This window comes from Neolamprologus brichardi, chromosome 6 (assembly GCF_056152115.1).
Source record: "Neolamprologus brichardi isolate AB-2024 chromosome 6, ASM5615211v1, whole genome shotgun sequence".
NCBI classification, from domain to species: Eukaryota; Metazoa; Chordata; class Actinopteri; order Cichliformes; family Cichlidae; genus Neolamprologus; species Neolamprologus brichardi.
The window spans coordinates 20,755,113-20,766,353 of record NC_142109.1 but is presented as its reverse complement, the minus strand read 5'-3'; the positions used below and the strand labels follow the sequence as shown (position 1 = coordinate 20,766,353).

Below are 11,241 nucleotides of genomic sequence, written 5' to 3'. Positions count from 1 at the left end.
AACTAATACAGTGTCAACTATATAATATTAACCTGACCAGTTTCCTGGGAGAAGTTTGTGTGTTTGCAATTGCTATAATTGAGTATCAGTGCTGCACTAAACATATTAGGAGGCCTTCTTTCGTGAGTCTTCATTCATGTCTACGGCCATACTGCACAGTTCTGAAGTCTAGTTGCAAGCAGCATTAGGAAAAGAGCATGAAGCTGAATTTAAGTACTGCATTTTTCCAGCAGGTAACACTCACCTACTATCTGCTGCAGCATGAATGCACACTTAAGTGTGCAAGACTAGTGTGGCACCAAAACAATATAGATACAGCCTGCATTTAGAGTGAAGAGCAAGATCAGACAAATGCCCTACCAAGCATTTGCTGCTGCTCATTAGTGACCTCAGGGAAATTTGAATAGACAGGTGGACTTTAGCAACAGCACCACAGGCTGAAGAGGGACAAATGAAGTCAAAGTGAAGACAGGCCTTCCACCCCTCCATTCCCAGTTGAAATCAGTTTCCATTCTTTTCAGATCCCATCTATTTTTAAATTTAGTGTCCTATAACACCTCTAACCTCTCCTACACTGCTGAAAGTTGGTGCATTGACTGGGCTGACCTGTCCCATCCCACTTTTCCTTTGGCATTTCCTCTTGGAAAATGCTGGTCTTCTATTACAATGTTAGAAAATACAGGGATATGCAGATTACACGAAGGGATTCATTATGAGTCACTACTGGGCTAATGTTAGGGAGGGCATTCAACATCTTAAATCCAGTTGTGAGTAAACCTCACTGAATTCCACCAGGGTCCCTCTGCTGGACTTTTACACATAACATTGGGGAGGCAAACGGCAAGTCCCTCCTCTTCTAAACTGTGATTGGTTTACACTATGGCTTCAACATGCGTCTAGCCAATAGAATTTCGCGTGCGGTCCAACACCCGGAAGACAGCAGTGAGTGTCAAAGAGCCCGAAGTAGATTGAAGCAGTTTACACGTTTAAGGAAAAAAAAGTTGTCAGTCAGGTTTTATTTGCAGTGTTTTCAGGCGCAAAGATGATGCAGGCTTTGAAAGGCGTCAGACACGTGACATCCAGCACGATGAAACAAACAGGTAACCGGCAAGGCTCGTGCTCCTTTTAAAGCAGTCCTAAGTGAGGGAAAGAAATAGTGTTTGCAAAGTAGCGACTTCGTCTACAATTAAAGCACATTCGCAGTCTTACAGCGCCGACATGAGCGATAATGTCATTCACAGATATAAAAATATCTGGACAGCCGACAGGTTTGTGGGGCAAAGGTTATTGCCTGATTGAACTTGTGATTTTAAAGTATTGTTAACTGTAGGAATAACGTGTGTCAAACATGAGGCCTGGGGTCCAGCACCAGCCCACTGAAGGGTCCAGTCCGGCACACTGGCTAGCTTTGCACATCTGAAAACTGCTAAGTCTCAAATAGCTTTAGTTTCAGTAAGATGTTCAGCTCCTCCTAGTGAGGCGAGGCCAGCATTACTACATAGTTACTGTATGCAAAGTTAAAGTTGGGACTTGGACAAGGTGTTTCAATAGTATCCTTTTAGAGGCAAAAAAAAAAAAAAAGTCTCAAGCTGTTACCCATTTTATAACTAGATGTATGAATATTGAACTTGCTGTATTGAGATTTTAGAGCAGATTGAATCATTTGTGGCCCATTAACTGAAGTTTGACATCCCGAGCTGAGCACGACTTTTATTCCTGTCGGTTAATTGAGCTAGTGAGACACAGGTATCTGCAATTAGTCAAACAAAAGCTGTGCCCACAAAGCCAAGCCCCGCCTCCAAACAAAGGGGAGTTAGGGCATGAGGAGATATATTTCACCCACATGTCCACCAGGGAAAGTTTTTTTTTTAAATTATTGTTCCTTCACATCAACTGATCAGATCAGCTCATTTTTAGCCTCTTACAGTGTGACTTACAGTTGGTCACATGATCAGAAACTAAACCAGACAGATGTCGCAAGTCTTGTTAAACCAGAGTGCGCTGTGTCCAGTTTCAGAGCTCTCCGTGGCAGTCCCGTGGGGGGAGATCCGAGGTAAAGTCTGGGGTCCTGACCACGGACATCCTGTGCTGTGCCTGCACGGCTGGGCTGACAACTGCGGTACATTCAACACGCTTGTTCCCCTCCTGCCAAAAGGTAAGTGTTTTGTGCAATGCACATTGACCATCTCCAGTGGCTCCCACTGTAGAAATCTCAGTGCCAAAAATTGAACCCCATGGGCAATAATTCTTAAAATCAGCGGATTCTGCTGCTCGGCTCATTCAGGTGTGTGGCGTTCAGTTAATTTGAGTGTACAGCTTGTGCAAACAGGTGCTGCCGCTCAGCTGCTGGAACAGCTGCATCCCATCCAAAAAGACTGGATCTGATGATGACATAATTACCACAGCACTTTACCCAGATTTTACAATTGTAGCTGACTGATTAGGAGTGTTTTCCTAGCTTTGTGTCCTTATTAACCTGAAAGCGATTTTTAGTTTGTCTTCTCCCTGTGTCTCCATTCAGAGTGCCGATATGTGGCAATGGACCTGGCAGGTCACGGTCGCTCGTCGCACCGTCCTCCTGGGGTTCTGCACGCCTTTCCTTCCTACGTGATGGATGTACGCAGAGTCGTTGATGGTGTGTGAGTTCGAGGACAGTTGCAGTTAAGCCTTTAAATCCCATCAGAGATATCAGTGTTTGTTCCAGGATTGCAGTTTGTGATCATCGAGTTTTGGCTGAAACTTACATGTTATCCTTCCATAAACTTCTGCACCCCACATTTATAATCCTAAGAGGTCTTTAACTGTACACTTAGTTGCTTTCCCTCATATCCATGGGAATCGCTTTGGTCCATTAGGTTGAGAGAAACTCTGGGAGAAATGTTGTGAAAGCTAACATGACATATTTATTGCTCGTTACTGTTCTCAAAGGCAAGCTGCAGCAGTATACTGCCCCTGCAGCCAGCACAGCTGCTGGCTGAAGATGCGGATGTGTCTAATGCTCGGGCTATGATGCTATTTATGTATTCATGACTGCACGGTAACTATTCTTCACTGGTCCTGTTAACATGAGCTAGCATTAAGCCTGAGCCTGTGATGACAGGTATGTAATAAATACACCGCAGGTGTTCGGGAGGCAGTATGGCTGCAGTATAACTGGGCACTACTGCAAACTTTAGTTATAGTTATTGTTAATTTAAATGTAAATAATTATTGTTTTAGTTTGCACTTGAAGCAGGCTTGTAGCTCAGGACAAAAAATTTGCGTTTTGGAAAACAATGAAACTCTAAAAAAACTGATAAAATCTTGGCAAAGCTTTCGAATTAGGAGGAAAACAGTGAGGGTTGAAGAGCAAAGGATAAAAAGCTGAAAATGTAAATGAAGGCCAGTAGATGATGTGTGCTGAAATCACATCCTGGACTCGGACTGTTCTAGAGCCGGCGGCTGCTGTGGCTGAAGGATGATTCACTGTGTGTTTTGGTTATATGAGACACATAATCAAAACACACAGTGGGATATTTGTGGTAAATTTACAATATTTTTTATTACAGTATAAAACAAAAGGTTTAAAGGCCACCCATGTGGAACAGAAGATGCTGTTTTCCATCAACATGTTTGATATGATGTAAGCCAGTTTGATCCATTTCCATAAAAGAGGCACAGTGTATGAAAGAGCTGCTGTCTTGTGTTAACTGACCTATCATTTCTCTAAAAGTCTTGGCTACTCCTCCTAGTGTAATCAAACGTACGCGGTGATCACCTAATGTGGCTTCACCCAAACTGAGCACAGCCGTGGTGGCTTGGTGTGTAGATAAATGCGCCTGTAACATATTTATCTATACTTGGAGTACCACCAACTACCTGATGCGGGTGTTACGCCAAAGCTCAGCCATCCTGCAGTCACGATCACAGCTACGGCCCGTCACAGAGGACTGAAGCAGCCCCACTGTTGAAGTTTCACCCACTCACGCTGTGCTCATAGGCAGTGATGAGTTGCCGGATCATCCATAACAGTGTCATAATACTCAGCCTTCACTGTGGATCAGAGGGAATGTAGAATATATGAATATAAAAGCATCTGTGGCTTTTTCACAGGATGCTTTGTGAGCTTTGACAGTTTTGTTGTTTTTGTTTTTTTTAAAAAGTGGGCGAACTCTGAACTGAAATGCGATGATTTTAATATGAATATACATTTGACATAATTTAATATGCAGTTTATGGATCTAGAATAAAAAGGCCCTTTAATGAATGTTATTAATTTCGAGCATATTGCTAGAGCTGCCATGCATCTTCCTGACAGCTGAATCACAGCAGTGAGGATTTCTTTGAGCTAAAAATGGTCCGTGTTCTGTGATGAGATACTGAACCTGGTTGATGATGTGTGAAATTACTCCCACAGCTCTGCAGTGGAGCAAATTCTCCATTATAGGCCACAGCATGGGTGAGTGCAGCTGTATAAAGAATTCAAGCTTTAAAACGTATGTTTAAAAGCGCACGTTTATTTTATTTTTCTGTCCACCTCTTTGTATTTCAGGTGGTAACGTTGCAGGAATGGTAGGTGACTTACGATTAAGACACATTTGAGAGTGCTGTGCTTTATTGGGTGGCATCATTGTCCATGTGGCGTCTTCCGCAGTTCAGCGCTCTGTATCCGGAGATGGTGGATGCCGTTGTGCTGCTGGACACCTACGGATTTTTACCTACAGACCAGGTACTTGTTTCTTTTCTTTTTTTTCCTTTGTTACTCCACATCTGTTTTCATAGGAAACATTATTCAACAATACAGCAGCAGATGATACCCACACATTCTCTGACTCACCCGGTATACGGTTAACCCTGTACACCCCCCACCACCATCCCAACCTATGTAGTGGCACGTTGAAAGAATTGAAAAATTAGAAAAGGGTTAGGGTAAAGGTGTTGGATATATATGCCAGACTGAAGTAGTTAAATGCTCACTTTTCATGTCTTACCTCACCCAAAGTGAATTTGTACGTGACTCTTGCATCATTGGACTGTCTGATTATACTATATATATACACACATATAGCATCTTTCAAGCTCACTCAGAACTCAGTCCCTTGGATCCTGTGGTAGACCAGAGCCTGGGGCCACTGTGGCATTGTTTTACTTTGCAACTGAACAGTAGCTGCGTATGATATACTGTTTTCCACAAATAATATGCCTTGAAATATTGGCCTGTCCTCTGGTGTGCCTTTGCCAGTGCAGGCCACTAGCAGCTCAGTGGGGGGAGAACAGGTGTAGCGGTGTTACGGTTCTAGCAGGTGTCCCAATGAGCCATGATGGCTAACTAGCATCCAAAAAATGCAGGAGTGCAGCCATCACTGGTACACTGCTTATCAATGATTATTTCTCCCCAAAACGAGATGTTTGCTGTGGGGGGGGGGGAAGTCTGTTCTGTCCACCATGATTTTCTTTCCAGCTTCTTCTAGAAATGCTGCATAATAATTGATTTCCACTCCGCATGAAATGTGGGTTGCTCTTGGGGCATCAAGGCAGACCTGGCTCTATAGATTATTCTAGTTAAGTAAAACTACATATCAGAAAAATGGTCAAACCTTTTCTGCACAACCTGTGGAAGCTTTGGTTCAAATGTGACTGGGAAGCCTGCGTGACTGCAATAATGTTATCGTTAAAGCAGCAAAACAGTGCGGTGCAAAAGTCTTGAGCCGCCCGTCATTTCACTTTACTGCATTGAAGGTGTGTTTGGAAGCATTGTCATACTGAAAAATGAAACTGTTACCAGTCAGATGGGGTGGATCAAAATCTGACTATATGTTTTTGTTTTTATAATTCCATCAATTTGACAAGCTCTCCAACACCACCGGCTGACATGCAGCTTCAAACCAGGGCAGAGCCTCCGCTGTGTTTTGCAGATGGCTCCAGACAGCCTAGATAGTCAGTGTTGTTCCTCCTCCGTTTATACCGACACCAACTGGAACCAAAAATATTAAATTCTCGAATTCATCGCTACATGTCACTGATTTTTCCAGTTTTTGTGTAATTTGGAGTCAAGAGAACTGCTTTTCAAGACCACTTAAAAACATTACAAGAAAATCTGGCTCCTTAGAAACAAAATATAAAGAAATAAAGGGTATTGCAAGACTTTTCCGCAGCACTGTTTGTCACCATAAATACAATTCCCATCAGAGGTTCATTTACACCCTCTTGTGCATCATGTGTACCCATGAAGGGGGAAATTATAACGCTGACGTGTCTCTGATTACTTCTTCCTGAGTGAAGTGTGATTTTTAAGCATCCTTAGGCTTCTCACTGTGTTTGTATTATCTCATCCAGCCTGCTATTATTTAAAATTTCCAGTCTTCTGTGTAAAAAAAAAAAAAAAAAAAAAGAAGAAGAAGAAGAAGAAGAAAAAAAAAAAGAACAAACTTCTTAGTTACAGCTAAAAATGGCTGTTATGTGTGAAATAAGAGCTGTTTGATTTACTCCGATATTTCTTTTCCAGCAAACAGAAAGATGACCTGGGTGACGCTTTCAAAAGTGGACAACTATTTATTTATTTATTTATTTTTGATGAACTTTAATGTGACAGCTTCTGTTATAGTATGCAAAAAGGCTGTTGTTGTCTAGCAACTTCATCTAAATTAAGTTTTTCTCCTGAACACGTTGAGGCGTAGGTGAAAAGTAGAGGAGGTGCTCGGTTTCTGAGAGCATATAATTTGCAGTGACGTGAAGCCCCCCTCGGAGAGAAACACCTCTCTGGTGACCTCTAGCTAATTATAGTTTGATTTACACTTCAGGGCTTCATGACTTTGTGACAGTGTCTGATGAAGTCTGGATTGTGAGAAAATGAAAAATGCTGTAGGCGGTTTGACATTTTGAAAGGCGTTGCATTTAAGAAACACTTGCGGCCACCAGTGTAATTGAGTCTGGCGCGATTTTGACCTTTAGGCCTGGGCTGAGGCTTTACATTATATTATTGCATGTTGCATGTCTCCATATTATTCCTGTACAATTCACCCTTGTGAGCCGTTTTCAGTTGCTGTCCTTATTTATATCTGCTCCCTCGCAGAAGGAAATGGTCAAAGTGATGAGGCAGGGGTTCGAAGAGATGCTTCTGTTTGAAAAATCAATGGAGGAGAAGAAGAGAGTGTACACTTACGAGAAGGCAGTAGAAAGGTAAAGCGCCTTCCCTTATCGGCAGCTTTAAAGGAGTTCACTCATGCGCTAACTTTGTTTTTGCAATCTTCAGGTTGATGTCTGTAAACCAAAGTCTTTCTGAACGCTCTGCGAAAATCCTTCTGGAGCGAGGTCTGCTTCAGGTTGAGGGAGGTGCGTGTTTATCTTCCTCTCGTTTACCTTCTCTCACGACTCATCTCTATATTTCTTTTTCCCCTTATGTTTGAAGTGTAACTTCTCTTTCCCTTGCAGGAGTTGTGTTCTCCAGAGACTTTCGTGTTAATCTGGTAGGTTTCCCCTGATCATTTCTACCCAAGCTGTCATTTGCAGCAGATGGTATAAACGTGCACAATGTTTCTCAATTTCAGAAAAACATAGCACGCATCAATTTGGAGCAGAGTCTGGAGCTGCATTCGAGGATAACGGCCTCTGTCCTAGTTGTTCTGTAAGATGGTCTCCTGCCTCTCGTTCTCGTATTGCTTGTGGAAAAAAATAAGAGACTAAATAGATTTGCAATTTGTTTTTGTCTTTACAGAGCAGAAAGTGGCTTCGAGAAAATATTTGCTGAAGACGAGCAAAAGAAATTTGCATCAGCACTTCTTCAGGCCTACAGGGACAAAAATGTGAGTGCACCTAACAGTCTGTTTGTTTGTGTGGAAAGCAGGTATGTTTGCATCCCCGTGTTTATTTTTAGCCGTTAAGCCTGCGCATAATTGTTCCTAGCAGACAGACAGCTGCACGGATGCTAGAGTAGCAGTGCAGTATGAGCTCAGTGTCTCAGGAGCAGCAGAAATTTATATAGCTGTGAATCTCAACACTGACCTACATACAGGAACTTGGTCAAGTGCTGCTGATGAGGGAGAGCAGAGGATGCGTTTCCACCAATCGTCTCCACTGAGTGGATTTCTTTCCCAGTCAGATTTTCACTGAGCAACAAAAGATAAGCGTGGCATGTGGTGAGCACAGTGGAGCATTCAGCTCTTTCCCTCAGGTGTTTGTAGAGATGTGAGAGCGAACGTAGGACTTGCATTCATTAAGCGCCCAAAAATATTCCAAATGACTTACGATGCTGCTGTAAACATGGAGGACTTCATGTTTACAAGTTTAACACACAGTCATTTAAAATGGCTTTTCATAGGAGCCATGAGGGTAAGTAGCAGTCAAGTGCTGCTAATGTAATGCACTTGATTAATTGATAATCAGTAACTGTGATCAACTCTATAGAATCAGAAGCTGGAACAAGTGTGTTAACACAATGCTTCAATGCATCTCGGACTTAGTTAGCATGTTAAATGTTAAACTTTGTGATGGCACAATAAGAAAAAAAGACTGAACAAGTATGGATACCTCTTCTCAGTAAAATGGCAGCACATTTAGGTTTGCGGAGGTGCTGAACAAATCACATGACTTCCGGAACTAAAGTGGAGATGTTTGACCACAACTCTAAACACAACACACCAGCACAAATGTTTCATACCAACAGTGAAGCACGGATGAGGAAGACTAATGATTTGGGCTTGTTTTGCAGTCACTGGTCCCAAGCACCTCGCAGTCATTGAGTCAACCGCAAACTTCTCTGTATACTAGAGAATTCTGGAGTCGGATATGAGGCGATCTGTCAAACAGTTAAAGCTCGGCTAAAATAATACCATGAAATGGGACAATCATCCCAAGCACAGCAGAAAACAGAATGACTGAAAAAAAAGAAAAGAATCAAGTTGTTGCAATCGGCCAGTCAAAGTCCAGACGTCAGTCCGACTGTAATGTGATCTAAGGAGAGCTGTGCATAAATAAATATCTACAAACTGCACTGAACTAAACTAACGTTGAAAGACTTTTCAGATTTAGTCTAAGTTCATGACCTAAACTGCATAAAAAGATGGATGTAGCCATTATGTCATTGGTTTCCATTTTGAATTTTTTACTTGTGTGATTGAGACCTTAAACTCACCATGAAAATGTTTAGTGATTTCAGAAATAAAAAGAGAACTAGGGTCAGTTTTTGCGATCGGAGAACTCGCCCCCTGCTGGGCAGTAACAGGAATGACAGTTTAGTCCATTTTACTTCCTTATTCGATCTTTCTGTGCTTCGCAGTCTGCGGCTCAAGTGGCCGGAAAGTCCTTTATTCCATGTCGAAAGCCTGCTTTATTCACCATGGTGACTGGTCTCATCTGTGTTTTCAGCATGCCGTGGTGACTGTTCCAGGTGATCATCACATCCACCTGAATAAGCCTGACATCGTCGCTCCAGTTGTGTCGGACTTCCTGCAGACCAAAGTCCTCTCACGTTCTGCTACACCAACTAATGGCCAGACCTCTAAGTTATAACAGACCAGCTACTCCTCGAGTCACGTCACACTGACTCTACTGCTAATCCTGTCTTTATACTGTACTATTTACACAGGTTTAACTTTGGTGCTTAAAACTCACTCGGCTGGTCGTCTTAGCGGACTCATGAATTATTTAAAGCCTTTTAAAAGGTAGTGATGCTGTTGATTTAAATGAGAAAACATAATTGTGCCATCGCTGCCATCTCTATCTGTTAACTCAGGCTTTCTGCCGCAGGCTCTGCACTCACTAACATGAGGGCATCAGAGGTTTGAGTTCTTCTATTGCGCTGCCTGGAGCATGCACCACATACTCCAAGCAGAGGCAGTTTCGAACACATTATACCACATTGGAGCTCTCAAACTTAAACTATTATTAAACTATTCCATAGCTTGATAATTGTCCCAAACACAGCAATAGTCTGTGGCCATATTAAAGTCACACAGGTGAAACTGGATGAAGGGGTTTGTCATTATCTGTGAATTCCTCCCACACAATCACTTGAGCCACCAAACTTGGCACAAAGGTACATCTTGAAGGCTTCTGAAGGTTCTCATCTATGTCAGGTATTATTAGGTCCTGGTATTGCCTAGCAACCACCTAGCAACAGGCTCAAATGACTGTTTTTTTAGCCTTTACATTCCTATAACACCTTATGTCTGTGAAGGTTCTCAGTCATCCAGGTCATCGTAGTCAAAGGAGCTTGCAAAGAAAAGCGTCTGGACTTCTTTAAGTTACTTGAAGATGTTTCACCTCTCATCCGAGAGGCTTCTTCAGTTCTAAGGTCAAATGGTGGAGAGTCCCAGATATAAACCTGGTGGGAGTGTCCCCCCACAGAGGGACAAAAGGACCCCCTGATGATCCTCTAATCGCCTGAGCCAAGGTGTGGAACTGGGTGTGGGTCCCAATCAGCCAGAGTTTCAGGTGAGCTCATTGTGAAACCTGGCCCCACCTTATCATGCGAATTCCTGAGGTCAGATGGCACCCTGGGCCTCAGGAATTCCTGAGGCCCAGGGTGCCATCTGACCTCAGGAATTCCTGAGGCCCAGGGTGCCATCTGACCTCAGGAATTCCTGAGGCCCAGGGTGCCATCTGACCTCAGGAATTCCTGAGGCCCAGGGTGCCATCTGACCTCAGGAATTCGCATGATAAGGTGGGGCCAGGTTTCACAATGAGCTCACCTGAAACTCTGGCTGATTGGGACCCACACCCAGTTCCACACCTTGGCTCAGGCGATTAGAGGATCATCAGGGGGTCCTTTTGTCCCTCTGTGGGGGGATACTCCCACCAGGTTTATATCTGGGACTCTCCACCATTTGACCTTAGAACTGAAGAAGCCTCTCGGATGAGAGGTGAAACGTCTTCAAGTAACTTAAAGAAGTCCAGACGCTTTTCTTTGCAAGCTCCTTTGACTATAACACCTTATAAAATTAGCTTTAATTTCATAACTTCTTATTTATATCCACAAAAGCTGAATTATGCATGTTGAGCAACCACCTAGCAACAGGCTAAAATCCATTTTTAGCATATGAACAACATCGCTTATTGTTTTACTGTTCTCCCTGTGATTAAGTATATCAGTTTGTCCACAGCACCAACATGCCAAGCAATACTGTAGCATGGGCACGTATGTGTTTCTCTGATGCATTACTCCTCGTCTCCTCTGTCCTCCCCGGAAATCCTGTCTCAAGTGTGCCGTGTTTAAAGATGTCTCATTCCTAAAATGCATCTGGAGGAGAGAGGAGGCTGCACAGG

General features: G+C 43.0%; 1 protein-coding gene across 1 annotated transcript; it reads left to right on the top strand.

Annotated features, from left to right (window-relative positions):
* The first annotated feature begins 934 nt into the window (after window positions 1-934).
* Window positions 935-10,376, top strand: LOC102791866 (serine hydrolase-like protein). Its single transcript, XM_006787367.3, has 12 exons — window positions 935-1,100; window positions 2,012-2,155; window positions 2,522-2,635; window positions 4,397-4,438; window positions 4,532-4,551; window positions 4,634-4,708; window positions 7,052-7,158; window positions 7,232-7,311; window positions 7,411-7,445; window positions 7,527-7,603; window positions 7,694-7,781; window positions 9,343-10,376. The coding sequence occupies exons 1-12, from the start codon at window positions 1,043-1,045 to the stop codon at window positions 9,484-9,486; spliced, it is 984 nt and encodes a 327-aa protein (XP_006787430.1). The 5' UTR covers window positions 935-1,042; the 3' UTR covers window positions 9,487-10,376.
* The last annotated feature ends 865 nt before the right edge of the window (window positions 10,377-11,241 follow it).